This window comes from Stomoxys calcitrans, chromosome 3, assembly GCF_963082655.1.
Source record: "Stomoxys calcitrans chromosome 3, idStoCalc2.1, whole genome shotgun sequence".
In the NCBI taxonomy this organism is placed as follows: Eukaryota; Metazoa; Arthropoda; class Insecta; order Diptera; family Muscidae; genus Stomoxys; species Stomoxys calcitrans.
The window spans coordinates 172,201,831-172,224,817 of record NC_081554.1 but is presented as its reverse complement, the minus strand read 5'-3'; the positions used below and the strand labels follow the sequence as shown (position 1 = coordinate 172,224,817).

Below are 22,987 nucleotides of genomic sequence, written 5' to 3'. Positions count from 1 at the left end.
CGGTCCATGGTTTGATATAGCTGCCATATAAACCGATCGTGGGTCTTGACTTCTTGAGCCTCTAGAGTGCGCAATTCTTATCCGATTGGAATGAAATTTTGCACGACGTGTTTTGTCATGATATCCAACAACTATGCTAAGTATGGTTCAAATCGGTCTATAACCTGATATAGCTGTCATATAAACCGATCTGGGGTCTTGACTTCTTGAGCCTCTAGAGGGCGCAATTCTTATCCGATTGGAATGAAATTTTGCACGACGTGTTTTGGTATCACTTCCAACAACTACGCTAAGTATGGTTCAAATCGGTCTATGTTTTGATATAGCTGCCATATAAACCGATCTGGGGTCTTGATTTCTTGAGCCTCTAGAGGGCGCAATTCTCGTCCGATTTAACTGAAATTTTGCACGTAGTGTTTTTGTGTTACTTTTAACAACTGTGCGAAGTATGATTCAAATCGGTTTATAATCTAGAATAGCTGTCATATAAACCGATCTTGGATCTTGACTTCTTGAGCCAATTGAGAGCGCAATTCTCATCCGATTTGGCTGAAATTTTGCATGATGTGTTTTGTTATAACTTCCAACAACTGCGTCGAATATGGTTTAGAACGGTCCACAACCTCTAGAGGGCGCATTTTTATTATCAGATTTGGGCGAAGTTTTGCACAACGACTTCTACCATAACCATCAACATACGATCTGAATCGGTCTATAGCTTGATACAGCTCCCATATAAACCGATCTCCCTAAATTTTTTAGTAAAATGTCCGTAGAGACCTCAATACTTGAATGGCGCAAAGAATTTTTGGCATGCAATTAGTTATTACTTGGGACAATGAAAATATGTTATAGAGTTGGGGGTCTCAGCTTTGCGTTTTGAAAACTCGAAAAGTTTTCGCAGTATTTTTGTTAAAAAAAATGCCAATATTGTGCTTCACAGATATTCTATTAGGGTTAACACAATTAATAAAAATTACACTTAAATCGCATCTACATTAAGTCTTCTTTACAGTACAATAAGCAAAATTGATAGTGCTGGGCCAAGTTTTCTGTATAGAGAAAAAACAATGAAATTACCTTTTTTTAGACAAAAATTTCCAAAAAATAACTTTTTCACATTTTTTCATTTGTAACTCGCATAACATTTGACTGAAGACTCGCACCTTAGCAACAAAAAATAGTAAATTTTATTAACTTTTCAAATCAGTTAAAAAAAATGGAATCGGTCCAGAAATGCTTCACAACCAACAAAATAAGAGACCAGTCTCTGCGAAAATTAAAAAAAAAAAAATTGTCAAAATTTCTTGGACACAGGCCTATCCCTCATATTTAGGCCTGTTTTTTTGTAAACCACTTGTTAACCACTTTCCAGCCAAATTCCAAATTTGAAAATCGCACCATAATAGCGCTTTTGATAGCCCAAACAAAATTTTGTAGGGCCGAGGTGACCAACTTTGAAGGACCAGCAATGGGCCCCTGGGACTTCTAGGGCCCTGAGGGCATATTAACTGGATAACACCTCAGCTATAACCATGTAAAATTTCATGAAAATATCTCTATCCGTTCCATTTTTTTTTCACTTATTTTTTTCCCATCCCACTGTGCAACATCTGGGTATTATAATCACACTATTGTTGCATGAATTTGCAATGTCTTTTCTATCAGTGTAGGACTAATTTCTTTCTTCCTAATTATTATTCCAAATTTCACTCATTCCAGGTATGCCTTATTTCAGATGCTTATGGATCTTGCCACTGGTCCTGCTACCTCGAACCCTATCTATCATAGGTCCAAAAGGAGTTGCTCCATGCACAAAACGTTTGGAATTATTTCAACCAATAGAAGTATCGACAACTTTGTTTCCCATGTATGTTCTGTCATCAGCATAAATTTATTACTCATTATGCTGATCATTGAGATTCCTCTCCATCACATATTCGAGAAACTGAGGTTTTTTTTTAATGAAGTTGTCCTTATTGCACTGCATGCCAGGCTACATGGGTCTCATACGTAAATCTAAGCGCCCTTTCTTCCATTCACTTCACGTACAAAATCAAATGTGAATGAATATGAGGTAGAAAAGGATTTGTGGAGATATGTATGTGGCAAAGAGTACGTTGAAATGGAATGTTGCATAAATCATCTGAAATGGAGTGACATGTAAACATTTTTAGCTCAAGGCTGCAAGAAGTATGCAATGCATAACCACAGTCATGAACATAGATTTGGATGTATGGATTTAGGCCAAAAAGATTGATGCTGCGCTCTGATGACAAAGAGCGCAGCTATGTATATGCATTGTGTTGCTGAAATGAGGCAAAAGAATAGTCATTTTTGGTTCCAAATTGCATTACGACTGTCTAAGAGATGTTTGTTAGCCAAAAATTGTTAATGAGACCGGTGAAAACATAATAAGTTCGGACGGGCTGTATCTTGGGAATCCACCACCACCACCATGGATTCTGCTCAAAGTTTGCACAAAAGTCGTAGCAGAACACCACTTACAAAATTGAAATTGAGGGTTCCGGGATAAAAATGATGGAATTATTGCGCTTGTTTGATTTTTTGTTTGTCTGTTCCGTATAGACTCAAAAACGGTTGAACCGATTTTCATAAAACTATCACAGATGGTAGAGTTGGAGCGCCTGGTGTAAACAGGGTACTAAATTTGTTGATATCGGAAGGGGGGCGGACCCTCCCCCTTACCATAATTTTCAAAAACGCCAGATCTTAGAGATGGGTGCACCGATTTTAGCTGCCATATAAACCGATCTTGGGTCTTGGGTGCACCGATTATAGCTGCCATATAAACCGATCTTGGGTCTTGACTTCTTGAGCCTCTAGAGGTCGCAAATATTATCCGATTAGCCTCTAATTTTGTACGACGGATCCTCTTGTGACCATCAACATACGTGTTTATTATGGTCTGAATGGGTCTATAGCCTGATACAGCTCTCATATAAATCGATCTCTCGATTTTACTTCATGAGCCCCCAAAGGGCGCAATTCTTATTCGAATTGACTGACATTTTACACAGGTCTCCAACACATAATTTAATTGTGGTCCAAACCGGACCATATCTTGATATGATACTGGTAATTGAACTCGACAAATGCGATCCATGGTGCAGGGTATATAAGATTCGGCCCGGCCGAACTTGGCACGCTTTAACTTGTTATTATTCAAATTTAAGGTCTTAATTCATTGCCTTCTGACGATTGAACTTGGTTTTCTATAACTTCATACATTAGATGTTAAATCTAAAATTCCCAATACCAGTATACCGGCATATAAAACAAACTTCTTTTTTATTTAAAGGGACCTGCTTTCTCCTCTTGTATCCGGCTTTCTTCCATAGGCAACCAGTAAATCATATTTCATGCTAGATTTGGATTGCGAATCGTTAAAATCACCTCCTTTGGCAGCATATTCGGACATTATAGCTACAAAGTCATCCATGAATTCGTCTTGTTTGGATTTTGGTATATAATCTATTAGACCACACACGGACTTTACATTTTCTGCAAATAAAAAATAAAACAAAATATTAAAAAAAAAATTAAAATGAATATAAAAATAAAAACAAAAAAAATTTTAAATTTTGGCTTATACGAAAGCTTAAAAATTACTAAGCGAATTGGGCGCTAGATAATAATGACTTCAAACCAATAAGGAAAGGCAAAAGTCGGGCGGTGCCGACTATATAATACCCTACACCTACCCTATAAATATTGTACAATGCGGGAATTATATATAATTCTGAACCAATTTTAATGGACCACGGCGGATGTTTTCCAATGGGTTATTAAAATCTCCGTATCAACTTTCAAGCAAAGCCAATATGTTCAAGATGTAATAACTACAGTTGCCCAAAAAGTAATTGCGGATTTTTTAAAAGAAAGTAAATGCATTTTTAATAAAACTTAGAATGAACTTTAATCAAATATACTTTTTTTACACTTTTTTTCTAAAGCAAGCTAAAAGTAACAGCTGATAACTGAGAGAAGAAAGAATGCAATTACAGAGTCACAAGCTGTGAAAAAATTTGTCAACGCGGACTATATGAAAAATCCGCAATTACTTTTTGGGCAACCCAATATATGGGAGCTACATCTAAATCTATTTAAATCGATTTTGACCAAACTTCTTAGATATTATGGTAGTCATCGAAGAAAGCGTTGTGTACAATTTTGGCAAGATTGGTCAATAAATGCGCTTGCAGTGGCTCTAGGAGTGAAAATCGGGCGATATATATGTGAGAGCTATATATAAATCCCAACCGATTTCCATGAAATTCACCAGAAGGGTCGAGAGTAAAAAAATCCTTTCTGCCAAATTTCGAGCGAATTGGTTAACAAATGAGCACTTTATTGCAATATTTCACACAATCGGACAAACATATATATGGGAGCTTACCTTAATCTGACCCGATTTCCACCAAATTAAATAGATATTGAGAAAGTCGTCGAGGACAGCCTTGTTTAAAATTTTTTTGAAGATTGGTCAATAAATGCGCTTGCAGTGGCTCTAGGAGTGAAAATCGGGCGATATATATATGAGAGTTATATATAAATCTGAACCGATTTCCATGAAATTCACCAGTAATGTCGAGAGTCATAAGAAAATCCTTCTTGCCAAATTTCGAGAGAATCGGTTAACAAATGACCATTTTATTGCATTATTACTGAAAATCGGACGAACATATATATGGGAGCTATACCTTAATCTGACCCGATTTCGACCAAATTAAATAGATATTGAGAAAGTCGTCGAGGACAGCCTTGTATAAAATTTTTTGAAGATTGGTCAATAAATGCGCTTGCAGTGGCTCTAGGAGTAAAAATCGGGCGATATATATGTGAGAGCTATATAAATCTGAACCGATTTCCATGAAATTCACCAGTAATGTCGAGAGTCCTAAGAAAATCCTTCTTGCCAAATTTCGAGAGAATCGGTTAACAAATGACCATTTTATTGCATTATTACTGAAAATCGGACGAACATATGGAAGCTTTATCAAAATCTGAACCGATTTTTTTCCAATTTCAATAGGCTTCGTCTCTAGGCCGAAAAAACATGCCTGTACCAAATTTTAAGATGATCGGATGAGAACTGCGACAGACAGACGGACGGACACACAGACGGACATAGGTTAATCGAATCAGATCAGATCAGTGATTCTGAGTCGATCGGTATATTTATCAATGGGTCTATCTCTCTTCTTTCTGGATGTTACAAACAAATGCACTGTTGGAGAAAAAATGTTGGTAGAAAAATTTCAGACAAATCGAATAAGAATTGCCCCCTTTGAGCTCAAGAAATAAAATAGGGAGACCCTTTATAGGGGAGCTGTATCAGGCTATAGACCGATGCAGACCATATTTGACGCGTATGTTAAATGTCGGGAGAAAAGCCAAATCAGATAATAATTGCGCCCTCTAGAGGCTCAAGAAGTCAAGATTGCAGATCGGTTTATATGGCTGCTGTATCAGGTTATGAATCGATTTGAACCATATTGGGCACAGTTGTAGGAAATCATAACAAAACACTTCCCAGCCAAATCTGATAAGAATTACGCCCTCTAGTGGCTCAAGAAATCAAGATTAAAGATCGGTTTATATAACAGCTATATCAGGTTATAGACCGATTCGGACCGTACTAGACACAGTTGTTGGAAGTCATATCAGAACACCACATGCAAAATTTCAGACAAATCGGACAAAAATTGCAGTTTGTATAGACTCAAGAAGCCAAATCGGGAGATCGGTATATACGGGAGCTATATCAGGTTATAGACTGATTTGGACCGTACATGACACAGTTGTTGGAAGTCATAGCGGAACACCACATGCAAAGTTTTAGCCAAATCGGACAAAAAGTGCGGCATGTAAGGGTTCAAGAAGTCAAATCGAGAGACCGGTTTATATGGGTGTTATATCAGGCTATAGACTGATTAGACCGTATTTGACACTGATATTGGAAGTCGTAACATAGCACTTCATGCAAAATTTCAACCAAATCGGACAAAAATTGCAGTTTGTAAAGGCTCAAGAAGCCCAATCGGGAGGTCGGTATATACGGGAGCTATATCAGGTTATAGACTGATTTGGACTGTACACAGTTGTTGGAAGTCATAACGGAACACCACATGCAAAGTTTCAGCCAAATCGGACAAAAATTGGGGCTTGTAAGGGCACAAGAAGTCAAATTCGCAGATCGGGGTATATGGAAGCTATATCTGCTTATAGACCGATTCGAACCGTACTTAGCACAGCTGTTGGAAGGCTTAACGGAACACTATCTGCAAAATTTCATCCAAATCGGACAAAAATTGCGGCTAGTAAGGGCTCACGAAGTCAAATCGGGGAATCGGATTACATGGGAGCTATATCAGGCTATAGACCGATTCGGACAGTACTTGACACAATTGTTGGAAATCATAACAGAACTCCACATTCAAAATTTCAGCAAAATCGGATGAAAATTTTCGCTTCCAGGGGCTCAAGATATCAAATCGGAAGATCGGTTTATATGGGAGCTATATCAGGTTATAGACCGATTCGGATCGTACTAGGCACAGTTGTTGGAAGTCATTACAGAACATTATGTGCAAAATTTAAGCAAAATCAGACAAAAACTGCGGTGTTTAAGAGCTCAAGAAGTCAAATCGGGAGATCGGTTTATAAGGGAGCTATATCAGGTTATAGATCGATTCGGACTGTACTAGGCACAGTTGTTGGAAGTCATATCAGAATACCACATTCAAAATTTCAGCTAAATCGGATGAACATTTTTGCTTCCAGGGGCTCAAGATATCAAATCGGGAGATCGGTTTTTATGGAAGCTATATCCAAATCTCAACCGATATGGCCCATTTGCAATTTTCAACGACCTCCATCAAAATTTAGTATCTGTTAAAACTTTCAAGCGGCTAGCTTTACGCTTTCTATCGCTATCGTGATTTCGACAGACGGACATGTCTATATCGACTCAGAAATTCGAAACGACCAGGAATATATATAATTTATGGGATCTTGGACGAATTTTGCGAGATGTTGCAAACAGAATGACTAGATTTGAATACCCCCATCATATGGTGGTGGATATAAAAATCAATTTGTGTCTGTTTGTCTGTTCCGTATAGTCTCAGGAACGGATAAACCGATTTTCTTGAAATTTTTACAAATGGTGCATATTGATCCAGTGGTGAAAATAGGGTACAACATTTCCCTTACCCAAATTTGCTGAAACGTCAGATTTTGGAGGTGGGAGGTGCGATTTAAGCAAAATTTTGTGTGTTCTCTTTTAGTAACCTAAAATCATAAATTTCGGATGGGAGGGCCGGCCCGCCCCCAAAACCCACCAAATATATTTATAAACCAATAGCGACAATATGGAACTCAAATGAGAGGTATTTGAGAGTGAATAATGAATCTGATATTCAAATATGGAGTCAAGGGTTTGGTGGGCCGCCCTACCTCCAAAACACCCCTAAGTCGGACATATTTACCCATCACAGAAATATGGGGCTCAAATGAAAGGTATTTGGGAGTAGAGCACGAAGTTGATATCCACTTTCGGGACCTAGTTTCTGGGGGTCCTCCCCTTCCCTAAAACACTCGCCAAACAGCACTTATTTACTTACCATGGCAATATGGGTATAAAATAAAAGGTATTTGAGAGTAGAGTACGAATCTGATATCCAAATGTGGAACCAAGTGTTTGGGGGGGGGCCTCTCCCCAAAACAACCCCCAAAGAGTACATATTTACCGATCCTAGCAATATGTTCCTCAAATAAAAGGAAGGAGTAGAGTACGAATCTGATATCAACATTCGGTAAAAAGTGTCTATAGGGCCGTCCCTCCCACAAAGAGAACAAATTTACCGTCCATAGCAATATGGGGCTCAATTAAAAAGTATTTTAGAGTAGAATTCGTCTCTTATATACATTTTCACGACCAAGTCACCGAGTAGCCTCCTCAAACCCAAAAAAAAAACACCCCACCCCTCTCGCCCCCAGCCACCAATAGCGTGTTTTCTGACTACGAAAATATGGTTCAAAGATATTTGGAAGTGGAGTACGAATGTGATATCAGCATTCGGGACTCCCCAAATAGGGACGTATTTGCTCACCATGACAATTTGGGGTTCAAATAGTGTGGAGCATGATGTTAATAGTTTTTAAGTCCCACCCTCCAAGCCGGCCATATTTGCTGATGATTGCAATAAGGGGCTCAAATGAAATGAACTCGAGATAAGAAAACGAATTCGATTTCATTCTTTTGGGCCAAGTGTTTGAGGGACGCCTCATCCCATATACTCCCCTTTAAACCAATGGCAATATAGGGTTTAAATAAATGGTAGTTGAGAGTAGAGCACGATGCTGATATTTTTTAGGGCTAAGTGTCTAGGTAAGTGCCCCTGTTCCTTAATGGAATGTTCATGGGCGAAATTTGCATTTGCAAATGTCTGGGTAACCACCAGCCCCCCCCCCAAAACACTCCTTAATCGGACATACATATTTACCGACCATGGCAATATGAGGCTTAAACGCAAAGTTATTGGGGAGAAGAGAACGAAATGATGCAAACTTTCAGGACCAAATTTCTTGGGGTCCACCTCTTTCCCAAAACACCCCAAACAGGACTTATTTACACCCCAAACAGGACTTATTCACACCCCAAACAGGACTTTTTTTAAAACCACAAACAGGACTTATTTACGGCCCATGGCAATATGGGGCTCGAATAAAATTAATATGGGAGTAGAATATGAATCGGATACCCAAATATGGGACCAAGTGTTTGGGGGACGGCTCATCCCATAAACCAATGGCAATATGAGGCTTAAATAAGTGGTATTTGAGAGTAGATCACGATGTCGATAGTTTTTCAGGGTTAAGTGTCTGGGGGGGACCAGCGGAGCGGGCGCGGTTGTTATAAGACCAATTTCAATAATGCACGTTGGAAGTCATGAGAATATCATTGTAGAAAATTTTAGCCCTCTCTCTTGCTTAAATACTGAGTGCCTATGATGATCGATATGAGACGAGTTATTTGCGCCTTTAAATAAGCAATGTCCATTATTTTTTTTTCGCGGTGAGCGGTCGTATAGACCTGTACGAGCTTGCTCGCCTCGCTTGATAAGGATCGCCACCTCCACATCCAAATGTGACTAAAACAACGGAATCCCATGGCAGCCGGTTGTACGTACCGGATTGACCCCATGAATTCCTTCATCGGCAAGGGCTGCCGCCTCAGTGTACCACACACTGCTACTACAACAACAACAACTAAAACAACAACAACAACATTATTAAACCAACATGGATTTATGGCATATAGCTCTGAGGTACCACATGTGCCACAAATTTCAAGAAACTACAAAGAAGACAATCTGCCATTCGGCGAAGAATCGTTGGAGTCCCATGGTAAGTCAGTTCTGAATGCGACATAAATAAATTGAGGTCACATGCCAATTGGGGTCATACCACCATCCTATGGTGGTGGGTATGATAACGTTGCCATCCGTTCAAGTAGCTACCATTTACGAAATGTGGTCGCAGATTAACATGTCGAGTGGCTACAAACGGAATGACTTGTGTGCTTAGTATACCCCCTCCTATGGTGGTGGGTATAAGAGGGTAACTACTTACAAAACTAAGTCCTAATCGTTTATGTTCCCATTTACCTTTAAAATATTCCACAGTACCAAAATTAATCGTTCGCGGTCTTACATCCACTTCAACATTACAAAATCCCGCATCTTCCATCATTTGAGTGAACACAGCTTTCGTTTGATCGCAGTCATGTAAGGGCGAAACAAAACGTAGCACATCCGTTGTTATATAAGGCGACCATTTGGGATCCTTGTTAATATGCAGGTAAGCATCAAAAATTGTGTGGCTGGACATGAATATGATAAAGCAATCACCACCTGAGGGTCGCAGGAGTTTGAAAATATTATTCAAGGCCAATCTAAAGGAAAATTAAGGGAAAATATGGGGGGATTTCAGTTTTAGTTTTAACTTTACTAATTCCATTACCTATGATTTTGAACCCAATGTAGACATAACATAGAGGTCACATGATCAAATTGACCTTGCAAACCTTCAGGCAAGGGCTTTGGCGAACCAATATCCAGAGTAAGAAATTCACATTTTTCCACAAAATGATAAAATTTTTGGGCATAGTCTACCATATCTGCTGAGATGTCACTGCCAATGATTTTTGTAAAATTCGTCGGCATTAAAGGATAAATGTGATCGATAAGAACATCGCCAGGTCCACTGCCCACATCGATAAGAGTGTCTGCTCCATCTAAACGCCATCTCCATTTGCTTGAGTACTCTCGTATAATCTGGCCCACATCTTTTTTGAGGTCCAAATGGGATTTGTGATATAAAGCCGGTAGATTCATGTGCAACACTTCAACCTATTCGATGAACAAGGAGAGATGAGAAGAAATTCAAGGTTACAATGAATTTTTTGTTCATCTTTGGGCTAGATCCGATCCGCACTACACAGTTTGGAACTTTAACCTAGCACTTGTGTGGTGTACATCGTTATCACGGGAAGCTTAGCTGAAAGCTACCGGGAACGCAGGTTGCGTATGGTGGAAGGCTTCGTTTTTATGCGGAGTAGCTGCAAATGCGATCGCGGGCAGTTAGCAATTTCAAGAGAAGAGTCTCAGTGAAGGGTGAGGCGGCACTGACTCTTACTTAAATACTGAGTGCCAATGATACTCGAGATGAGGAGGCGAGTTTTTGGCGCCTTCAAATAACCAATGGCCATCATCAGCGTCTGTTCCTAGGTTAGGGGCGGCTGTAGGCTAGCGTCAGATCTTGGATCAAACGACTCGCGACATCGAGTCAATCGGGCAAAAATTGCGGTTTGCAAGGGCTCAAGAATTCAAATCGGGAGTTCGGTTTATATGGGAGCTACATTAGGTTATAGATTGATTTGGACCGTTCTTGGCAGAGCCATCGGAAGTCGTAACAGAACACCGCATGCAAAATGTCAGCATTATCGGGCAAAATTACGGACTCAAGAAGTCAAATCGGCAGAAGGGTTTATATGGGAGCTGTATTAAGTCATAGACTAATTCCGACCGTACTTAACACAGTTGTTCGAAGTCGTAACGGAACACCATATGCAAAATTGCAGGCAAATAAAATTGCGGCTTGTAAGGACTCAAGAAGTTAAATCGGGAGCTCGGTTTATATGGCTGCAATATCAGGTTATGGACCAATTTGAACCATACTTGGCACAGTTATTGAAAGTCATAACAGAACACGTCGTGCATTCATTTCATTTCAATCGGATAAGAATTGCGCCCTCTAGAGGCTCAAGAAGTGAAGACCCAAGATCGGTTTATATGGCAGCTATATCAGGTTATGCACCGATTTGAACCTAACTTAGAACAGTTGTTGGAAGTCATATCGAAACACGTTGTGCAAAATTTCATTCCAATCGCATAAGAATTACGCCCTCTAGAAGCTCAAGAAGTCAAGACCCAAGATCGGTTCATATGGCAGCTATATCAGGTTATTCACCGATTTGAACCTAACTTAGAACAGTTGTTGGAAGTCATATCGAAACACGTCGTGCAAAATTTCATTCCAATCGGATAAGAATTGCGCTCTCTAGCGCTCAAGAAGTCAAGACCTAAGATCGGTTTATATGGCAGCTATATCAAAACATGGACCGATATGGCCCATTTACAATACCAACCGACCTACACTACTAAGAAGTATTTGTGCAAAATTTCAAGCGGCTAGCTTTACTCCTTCAGAAGTTAGCGTGCTTTCGACAGACGGACGGACGGACGGACAGACGGACGGACATGGCTAGATCGACATAAAATGTCACGACGATCAAGAATATATATACTTTATGGGGTCTCAGACGAATATTTCGAGTAGTTACAAACAGAATGACGAAATTAGTATACCCCCCATCTTATGGTGGAGGGTATAAATCTTATTTTCACCATGTACCATATATTCCCAAATTAACAGAAAACAATGCTTGGGCACCAAACAGAGAAAATGAAAAAAACAACAACAATCGCATACAAATCAAACCACACACTACAAAAGCTGTTCACAACAACAACTACCAAAGCAGACAAACTCCAACTAGACAATGTAATGTCTAGTAATGTAATGTTTACGAATTGACGTGCAATGGCAAAGAAGGGGAACAATATGTGTTATGTGGGCACCACTCGACGAAAACTGAAAATACGAATGGCAGAACACGAAGCAGACATCAAGAAAGGCAGAGACAGCACGGCTTTATCACAACATATTAAAGAGAAGGGACACAACATTGACTTCAAAGCTGTTAGAATTCTTGATAGAGAGAGAAATGAAAATAAGAGGTATACTCTTGAAAGTTTACGTATACAACAGAGGATAGATAAGTCAATGAGCACGAAAGAGGACAAAGATAATACAAAGCTTACAGTATTCCGTTGCAATAGTTTAGAGTGTAAACATAGTTCTGTGATATTAGTTTTAAATTTTTCGCTGCAATATTTTACATTTTATTTATTTTAATTATATTTATTATAAATGTGTCGTGATGTCCAGTTTTTTAATAAATTAAGAGAATAATGCAAATGTAAACATATGTAAGTAAAAACCTTAAAAGTGACAAAACAGAACAAAATATTTAAAATGCGTCTCTTGTTAATAGATTTCACTGAATAAACTCTTGAAAAAGTCGGAAAAAAAGCCGACGAAGCGTCGAGAAAAGGATGAAATAAACATGTTTTATTTGCATTTTGAAACATATTGACCCTAACAACCCGCAAAAATCACGTAAGAGATTATAGAGCAACAGTGGTCACTAACAAAAATAATTAAAATTTTTATACCCACCACCGAAGGATGGGGGTATATTCATTTTGTCATTCCGTTTGCAACACATCGAAATATCCATTTCCGACCCTATAAAGTATATATATTCTTGATCAGCGTAAAAATCTAAGACGATCTAGACATGTCCGTCCGTCTGTCTGTTGAAATCACGATACAGTCTTTAAAAATAGAGATATTGAGCTGAAATTTTGCACAGATTCTTTTTTTTTTGTCCATAAGCAGGTTAAGTTCGAAGATGGGCTATATCGGACTATATCTTGATATAGCCCCCATATAGACCGATCCGCCGATTTAGGGTCTTAGGCCCATAAAAGCCACATTTATTATCCGATTTTGTTGAAATTTGGGGCAGTGAGTTGTGTTAGGCCCTTCGACATCCTTCGTCAATTTGGCTCAGATTGGTCCAGATTTGGATATAGCTGCCATATAGACCGATCCTCCGATTTAGGGTCTAAGGCCCATAAAAGCCACAATTATTATCCGATTTCGCTGAAATTTGGGACAGTGAGTTGTCTTAGGCCCTCCGACTTCCTTCGTTAAATTGGCTCAGATCGGTTCAGATTTGGATATAGCTGCCATATAGACCGATCCTCCGGTTAAGGGTCTTAAGCCCACAAAAGCCGCATTTATTATCCGATTTTGATGAAATTCGGGACAATGAATTGTGTAAGGCCCGTCGACATCCTTCGTTAATTTGGCTCAGATCGGTCCAGATTTGGATATAGCTGCCATATAGATCGATCCTCCGATTTATGGTGTAAGGCCCATAAAAGCCACATTCATTATCTGATTTTGCTGAAATTTGGGACAGTGAGTTGTGTTTGACATATTTCTTCAATTTGGTCCAGATCGGTTCAGATTTAGATATAGCTGCCATATAGACCGATTTCTTGATTTATGGTTTTGGGCCCATAAAATGCTCATTTATTGTCCGATGTCCCCGAAATTTGGAACAGTGAGTTAAGTTAAGCCCCTTGACATACTTCTGCAATATCGCACAGATCGGTCGAGATTTGGATATAGCTGCCATATAGACCGATATCTAGGTTTAAGGTTTTGGGGCCATAAAAGACGCATTTATTGTCTGATGTCGCTGAAATTTGAGACAGTGAGTTTGGTTAGGCTCTTCGACGTCCTTCTTAAATTTTGCCCTGATCAGTCCAGATTTACATATAGCTGCCATATAGACCGATCTCTCGATTTAAGGTTTAGGGCCCATAAAAGAGGCATTTATTGTCCGATTTCGACGAAATTTGGGACAGTGCTTTGTGTTAGGCTTTTCGACATGTTTATGCAACTTGGCCCAAATCGGTTCGGATTTGGATATAGCTGCCATGTAGACCGATATCTCGATTTAAAGTCTTGGCCCCATAAAAGGAGCATTTATAATCCGATTTCACTGAAATTTGACACAGCGACTTATGTTTGGCTTTTCGACATCCGTGTCGTATATAGTTCAGATCGGTATGAGGTATATGAGTATAAGGTATGAAATTTTCACCGAATTTTGATGAAAGGTGATTTACATATATACCCGAGGTGGTGGGTATCCAAAGTTCGGCACGGCCGAGCTTAACGCCTTTTTACTTGTTTGTTTAGAGTTTACTTTATAGTATTTAGAGCGCACAACAAGCCGATTACTGGCTTAGGTGTACGTCCATAGTGGCATGGGGCGGATTAATATCTGCACCCTATTTTCAAGCTAACCTAACCTAGTGTAAGTGCATTAGCCTCACTTTCCAAAATGAGGCTATTTTTCCTGTATAAGCCACTTCAACCAGCAAGGTGAAGAGTAAGGAAATTATCTATCATGGTTAGCTAGTCCGCCTATGAAGCTGAACTCCTGGGTTCGCATCCTGGCGAGAACATCCGAAAAAATTTTCAGCGCTGGTTATTCCCTCCTAACGCTGGCAACATATATGAGCCATGTTAAAACTTCTCCCAATAGAGGTGTTGCTCTGCGGCACGCCGTTGGGACCCGGCTATAAAAAGGAGGTTCCATATCTGTGGATTTAAACATGAATCTTTAAATCCAATGATATGGGATATATGAGAAGTTTGCCCCTTTGCCCAAATGGAATGTTCATGGACAACATTTACAATGACTTCTCTTAAACAACTTTGAACTTTAGTTTCACTTTGGCAAAGGGATTCCAAAGGTCGACTTTGCCCAACTTAAGTCAGCACTTACTTGCTTAGTGTAATTCTTTCAATTTCTTAATTACAAAAAATCACTTCAATCGATTACAATTTATATTTTAACTGTAAAATTTAAAATTTATCCCTTCTTCGTACAGACTATAAGAAATGACTGTTCAGACAATTCAAAAGGAAGCACTTTTTAACTTAATATCAATATTAACTTTTCAACTATACGAGTATCAACTTAGTTCGAAACACTTGTGGGATTTTTGTTCTTTTTGTTTGTCATAAAAGTTTAAATGCCATTTAAATATCTTTCATTATATAACAATGAAATAGTTGCGTTTTGTTTGTTTATTAGTTTGTTTGTCTTTTCCGTGAAGACTCAAATACGGCTGAATCGATTTTCATGAAATTTTTACCAGATGGTAGAGTTTGAGCCCCCGGTAATAAAAGGGTGCTAAATTTTTTTGTTATTCGAAGGGGGGTCGGACGCTCCCCCTTACCCCATATCTCGGAGATGGGTGTACCGATTTAAGCGAAATTTTGAATGCCACCTTATGGTACCCAAAAAAAAAAACCAAAACCAAAATTGGTATACATTTTTGGGGTCAAATAACTTGGGAGGATGCCCCATCCAGCTACATTTTTTGATTTTCGAAGGGGAGGCGGACGCTCCCTCTTACCCCAATTTTTAAAAAACGCCATATCTCGGAGGTGGGTGCACCGATTTGAATGTCACCTTATGGTACTCTAAAAAACGAAATTGGTATATCATTTTGGTGTCAAATAACTTGGGGGGACCCCCCCTTCCCCAAGACCCACCCGAACGGACATGTTCACCGAATGGTACAATATGGGTATCAAATGAAAGGTATTTAAAAGTAGATTACGAATTTGGCACTAAAATGTCACCCTAAGTGTCGGGGGGTCCCCCCACCCCCAAAAACACCACCCAACAGGACACTTTAACCGCTTTATGCAATATGGGTATCAAATGAAAGGTATTTAAAAGCAGAGTACAAAGCTGACCAAAAAACTTATTCCTAGGTATCTGAGGGGCCCCACCCCCAAACCTCCCACCAGGACATATTTACCGATTGCGAAAATATGGGTGTCAAATGAAAGGTGTTTGGAAGTTGAGTGCACATGTGTTATAAGAATTTTGATTTAATGTGTGTTTGAGGAAGCCACCAAGCTGAACGCTTGGGTTCGAATCCTGGCGAGACCATCAGAAAACATTTCCAGCGGTGGTCTTCCCCCTCCTAAAGCTGGCAACATTTGTGAGATACTATGCCATGTAAAACTTCTCTCTAAAGAGGTGTCGCACTGCGGCACGCCGTTCGGACTCGGCTATAAAAAGGAGGTTCCTTATCATTGAGCTTAAAATGTGAATCGGGCTGCACTCATTGGTATGTGAGAAGTTTGCCCCAGTTCCTTGGTGGAATGTTCGTGGGCAAAATTTGCATTTTTGTGTGTTTGAGGAAAGGGGGAGTATCGGGATGTAAGCTGGAAAATGCTTGTGGGTATTGGAAGTGCCTTATACCGATGTCTTGAGGGGAAGTGGACTCTAACTGGTTGCAGTTGCGGTTGTGGCCGGCAAGGAACTTCAGTAATATCTCAAGCAGAGAGATGTTATGAACAAGTGAGTGGGAAATAAAAGAGAGTGAGAAATTTTTAAGATTTCAAGTTGATTTATTGTGATGAGTTGTGTGCTCACCTACGCAAGGTCTTGAAGTAAGTAAGTAAGTCTATGTCATGTACCATGTACCAAGAAACATCTCATAAATATTTATATATTTGACAATAGAAAATAATGTTCTAAAAAGTTTTAAATTAATGACAATTATTGAACTCAGTATCGTTAAAATAAAAAACAAGTAAAAGCGTGCTAAGTTCAGTTGGGCCGAATCTTGCGAAACCACTACCATGGATTCTGCTAATATATAGGGGCTATATCTGCTTATAGACCGAATTGGACCGTACATGGAAGTTATTGAGAGAGGATTGTAACAGAACACTATATGCCAAATTTTAGCTAAGTCAAGACAAAAATTGCGGCTTCCAGGTCTCAAGAAGTCAAATCACGAGTTCGGTTTATATGGGAGCTATAGCGGATTCTTGACCGATTTAGGTCATACTTTACACAGCAGTTAGAAGTCATAACCCATTTTTGGTCCAACAGTCGGAAAGTTTAGCCTCCACGAGATAACGTCCAGTAATGGATTGAGGCTGATAGATTTCGCCGGGCCAAAAAAAAAAACATGGTAGTTAGTAGCACCAGATTTCAACATAAAAATATTCACAAAGCCGCAACAGATGGCAGCGGCATACTCCACTCGACTGACCCAACTACTTCATGAAAGCACTCCTTGTTCCGATGATATAATGGCGCAGTGGAAAACTATTGCCCACTCCATGAAAAATGCCGCGAAATCCGTACTTGGGTACCGGAAGACTCCTCCAAAAAACCCATGGTACGACCAAAAGTGTGGAGATGCTACTGAAGCCAAGAATGCGGCATATGCAGAGCAACCCTGCAAGGAGAGGTATCGGGAGAAGAGGAGAGAGGAGAAACGTCTATTCCGCAGAAAGAAAAAGGAAATGGAAAGACGTGAGTGCGAGCGAATTGAGATGTACAGGAGTCAGAATGAAGTCCGAAAATTCTATGGGTTGCCCAAAAAGTAATTGCGGATTTTTTAAAAGAATGTAAATGCATTTTTAATAAAACTTAGAATGAACTTTAATCAAATATACTTTTTTCACACTTTTTTTCTAAAGCAAGCTAAAAGTAACAGCTGATAGCTGACAGAAGAAAGAATGCAATTACAGAGTCACAAGCTGTGAGAAAATTTGTCAACGCCGACTATATGAAAAATCCGCAATTACTTTTTGGGCAACCCAATATATGTTCTTCAGATTTCTCATTGGTTTGTTGGTTTCATAAAAATTGGTTTGTGTCTACAGTGTAGGTGTCCATTCATCGACACGAAATCTTTTTAACTATTCACTTGGTAACAACCCCCCAACGTAGCATTTGCAAACATTTCGTTTGATAGACTCCACCTAACAATATGTTTTAACAGGTGTTGACTATTTTCGTTGCACAAAAATGCCATACTTAAATTTAGAACAATAGGAAAAAGAAGTGCACATCAGGAGTGTATTGAGCTAAATAATTAAATATTGTTCTTAGCTTAAGTTTATACCGGAAAATTAATTTTATTGATAAACTTAGGGGAATTAGGAGGGGAAAACCACCGCTGAAAATTTTTTCCGATGGTCTCACCAGGATTCGAACCCAGGCGTTAAGCGTCATAGGCGGACATGCTAACCTCTGCGCTATGGTGGCCTCTTTTCTTATTTCAATATGAATTATTTTCCACAGTGTACGTTATGATTTCGACGACGAATTGTTTTCACAGTGTATTTCTCGAACTGCAAATGAATTATTTCTCACAGTGTATTTTGTTATGGTTGCCTCTTTTCCTATTTCAATATGAATTATTTTTCACAGTGTACGTTATGATTTCGACGATGAATTGTTTTCACAGCGTATTTCTTTAACTGCAACTGAATTATTTCTCACAGTGTATTTTGTTATGGCAACCACTAACTTTTTCTCTAAGTGTATTTTCCAGTCGTTGGTTAAAACCGATTTATAAACATACCAAGCTAACAATCTGATCCGACTTTGTCTGAGGTCCGACATGTCTGCACATAGCCGGAGGAAACATACGACAATACTTGACAACTCCGTATTCTGTAAGCCGTGTCGGTGGAATGTTTTGTTTGGTATATTATACCCTCCACCATAGGATGAGGGTATACTAATTTCGTCATTCTGTTTGTAACACCTCGAAATATGCGTCTAAGACCCTATAAAGTACATATATTCTCGATCGTCATGTCATTTTAAGTCGATCTAGCCATGTCCGTCCGTCTGTCTGTCGAAAGCACGCTAACTTTCGAAGGAGTAAAGCTAGCCGCTTGAAATTTTGCACAAATACTTCTTATTCGTGTAGGTCGGTTGGGATTGTAAATGGGCCATATAGGTCCATGTTTTGATATAGCTGTCATATAAACCGATCTTGGGTCTTGATTTCTTGAGCCACTAAAGGTCGCAATTATTATCCGATTTAGGCGAAATTTTGCATGCTTGGTGTTTTGGTATCACTCACAACAACTGTGCTAAGTATGGTCCAAATCGGTCCATAACCTGATATAGCTGCCATATAAACCGATCTTGGGTTTTGACTTCTTGAGCTTTAAGAAGGCGGAATTCTTATCCGATTTGACTGAAGTTTTGCACATAGTGTTTTGATATCCAAATCGCTCCATACCCTGATATAGCTGCCATATAAACCGATCTGGGATCTTGAGTTCTTGAGCCTCTAGAGGGCGCCATTCTCATCCAATTTGACTGAAATTTTGCACATACTGTTTTGATATCTCTTCCAAAAACTGTGCGAAGTATGGTTCAAATCGGTCCGTAACCTGATATAGCTGCTATATAAACTGATCGTGGGTCTTGACTTCTTGAGCTTTTAGAAGACGCAATTCCTATCCGATTTGGCTGTAATTTTGCACGTGGTGTTTTGGTAACATTTCCAACATTTATGCGAAGTATGGTCCAAATCGCTCCATACCCTGATATAGCCGCCATATAAACCGATCTGGGATCTTGAGCCTCTAAAGGCGCAATTCTTATCCGATTTGGCTGTAATTTTGCAGGTGGTGTTTTGGTATCACTTCCAACATTTTTGGAAAGTATTGTTCAAATCGGTCCATAACTTGATATAGCTGCTATATAAACCGATCTTGGGTCTTGACTTCTTGAGCTTTTAGAAGACGCAATTCCTATCCGATTTGGCTGTAATTTTGTAGGTGGTGTTTTGGTATCACTTCTAACATTTTTGCGAAGTATGGTACAAATCGCTCCATAGCCTGATCGGCCCGGCCGAACTTAGCACGCTCTTACTTGTTTTGAATTGCGTGTGGTGCCGTTAACTTTGAAATTTTTATTTTGTTTGATCAGTTGTAAGAAACTCGTCAAGACGTTGGTCCAATATCGAACCGATTCGTCGGCAAAATCGTACGCATGTTGTAAGATATTCGTCAAGAAATTGGTCCGAAATCGTCCTCGAATTCGTTCCCGATCCGGTACTACATAAAATTTTCCATCCGAATTTCCCTGGAATTTTGCTCCGACATCGGTCCGATATGGCGGTAAATATATCAGATTTTCCTCAGCCCTTTCGTTCCGACAACATGACAATCACTTCTCTCGTTTTTAGTTATGGTGTCGGTAAGACATCGTATCCGACATCGGATGATTTATCCGATTGTCGGGCGGAAATCAGAAAATTTTGATAGCTGCGAAGTTACCGTAGGGTCACTAACAAATATTACAGTCAGTTGTAGTGATATACACAGCAGCCAGACCCAATGACTCCACAGACGGTTCTAGGTAGCCAACAACGACAGCGAAAAAACGCTGCCGTGATGAGTTTGGAAAAAATGCTTCGATGGGTATGAACATAAAGGGTGATTTTTTTGAGGTTAGGATTTTCATGCATTAGTATTTGACAGATCACGTGGGATTTCAGACATGGTGTCAAAGAGAAAGATGCTCAGTATGCTTTGACATTTCATCATGAATAGACTTACTAACGAGCAACGCTTGCAAATCATTGAATTTTATTACCAAAATCAGTGTTCGGTTCGAAATGTGTTCATTCACCGTTCAGCGATGAGGCTCATTTCTGGTTGAATGGCTACGTAAATAAGCAAAATTGCCGCATTTGGAGTGAAGAGCAACCAGAAGCCGTTCAAGAACTGCCCATGCATCCCGAAAAATGCACTGTTTGGTGTGGTTTGTACGCTGGTGGAATCATTGGACCGTATTTTTTCAAAGATGCTGTTGGACGCAACGTTACGGTGAATGAACACATTTCGAACCGAACACTGATTTTGGTAATAAAATTCAATGATTTGCAAGCGTTGCTCGTTAGTAAGTCTATTCATGATGAAATGTCAAAGCATACTGAGCATCTTTCTCTTTGACACCATGTCTGAAATCCCACGTGATCTGTCAAATACTAATGCATGAAAATCCTAACCTCAAAAAAATCACCCTTTATAAAAGTGGGACAGGCAAGCGGGATAGAAGTCAATCGTCGGAGTCAAGGCAGACATCGGGAAGCCAAGAAACTATAGGTGAGTAGAGAGGAAAATTGCTTAGTGACGTAGACAAAGTGGAAAGACAAAAGTGACTATGTTTGCTAGTCGGTGATAATAAACGTCAAATGCCGTCTGATTAAACAGTGAACTTTCGTGGTCACTACACCGCAAAAGCTTAGTTCACCCTCGCCATTTGAACCCCGTAAACGGTGTACTTTTGAAGTCGCTGCACCATATTCCCGCCGTTGCGCCTTCGTTAAACAGTTTACTTTTGTGGTCTCTGCACTGTAAAAAGTTTAGTAAACCCTCGCCGATTGTACCTCGTAAAAATTTTGCTTTCGAGATCACTGTGTACTTTCGTGTTCACTGATTAACCCTCGCCATTTGAACCCCGTCAACAGTGTACTTTTGAGGTCACTACACCATATTCCCGCCGTTGTGCCTTCGCTAGACAGTGTATTTTCATTGTCTCTGCACGGTAAAAGCTTAGTAAACCCGCGCCGTTTGTACCACGTAAAAAGTGTTCTTTCGAGATCACTGCACCAAAAAATTTGTGTAAAACCCTCGCCGCTTGAACCCTGAAAGTTGTACTTTCGTGTTCACTGATTAACCCTCGCCATTTGAACCATATTCCCGCCATTGTGCCTTCGTTAAACAGTGTACTTTCGTGGTCTCTGCATCGTAAAAGCTTAGTAAACCCGCGACGTTCGTACCCCGAAAAAAATTTTTATTTTGAGGTCACTGCACCGTAAAATTTGCCTAAACCTCTCGACGTTTGAACGCCGTCGGCAGTGTACTTTCGAGGTCTCTCGACGAGGTACTCTCGACGAGGTACTCTCGACGTTTGAACGCCATCAACAGGGTACTTTCGAGGTCACTGCACCGTACATTCGTCGTTGTGTCTTCGCCACTGCGCCACATAAGCTACGTAGAACCTGATTAATGCCATTGTGCCATCGTAAACAGTGTAATTTCGTGGTCACTGCACCGTAAAATTTTCGTTAACCCCTCGCCGTTTGAACCCCGTCAACAGTGTACTTTCGAGATCACTGCACCGTACATTCGTCATTGTGTCTACGCCAAACAGTGTACTTTCGTGTTCACTACACCGCTAAGCTACGTAGAACCTGATTAATACCATTGTTCCATCGTAAACAGTGTACTTTCGTGGTCACAGCACCGTAGAGCTTCGTATAACCCTCGTCGCCTATGTCAACAGCGCACTTTCGAGTACGCAGCACCGTATTGTCGCCGATTTATCTTCGCAAGCCAGTGTACTTTCGTGGTCACCGCATGGTAAAACCTTCGCGAAACCCCCTCCGAGTGTCCCCCAGACCGAGTGTACAAACGTGGTCTCCCATCGTATCACTGCCTATTTTTTCCTTCCCAGAACAGTGTACTTTCGTGGTCATTGCACCCCTAACAACCCGAGACATCTTCCGTATTTTCGCACTATGATTCAACGACTAACGTAACCTTACCTAGACTGCCTCGCCGGAAAACCCTTGACAAACCCCGTCAAGCCACCTCCTCGTTTGAGAGTGCTGTTCCCGACCTCCCCCGCAACTTAATTTTTGGCGGTTAAGGCCAGCCTGGTTTTAACAATACCACCCATGTGGCCACCGTAGCGCAGAGGTTAGCATGTCCGTCTATGACGCTGAACGCCTGGGTTCGAATCCTGGCGAGACTATCAGAAAAAAATTTCAGCGGTGGTTTTCCCCTCCTAATGCTGGCAACATTTGTGAGGTACTATGCCATGTAAAACTTCTCT

The 22,987-nt window shown here is 40.0% G+C and overlaps 1 protein-coding gene across 1 annotated transcript in view; it reads right to left on the bottom strand.

Moving 5' to 3' along the window:
* Positions 1-3,316: 3,316 nt before the first annotated feature.
* Positions 3,317-22,987, bottom strand: part of LOC106087697 (juvenile hormone acid O-methyltransferase-like) — a 228,752-nt gene continuing 209,081 nt past the window's right edge. The window contains exons 3-5 of the mRNA XM_059365693.1: positions 10,051-10,439; positions 9,696-9,982; positions 3,317-3,525 (exon numbers count right to left, since the gene is read on the bottom strand). Coding sequence (XP_059221676.1) covers positions 3,317-3,525; positions 9,696-9,982; positions 10,051-10,424 — 870 coding nt within the window. The 5' untranslated portion in view covers positions 10,425-10,439. The remainder of the gene's footprint in view (positions 3,526-9,695; positions 9,983-10,050; positions 10,440-22,987) is intronic.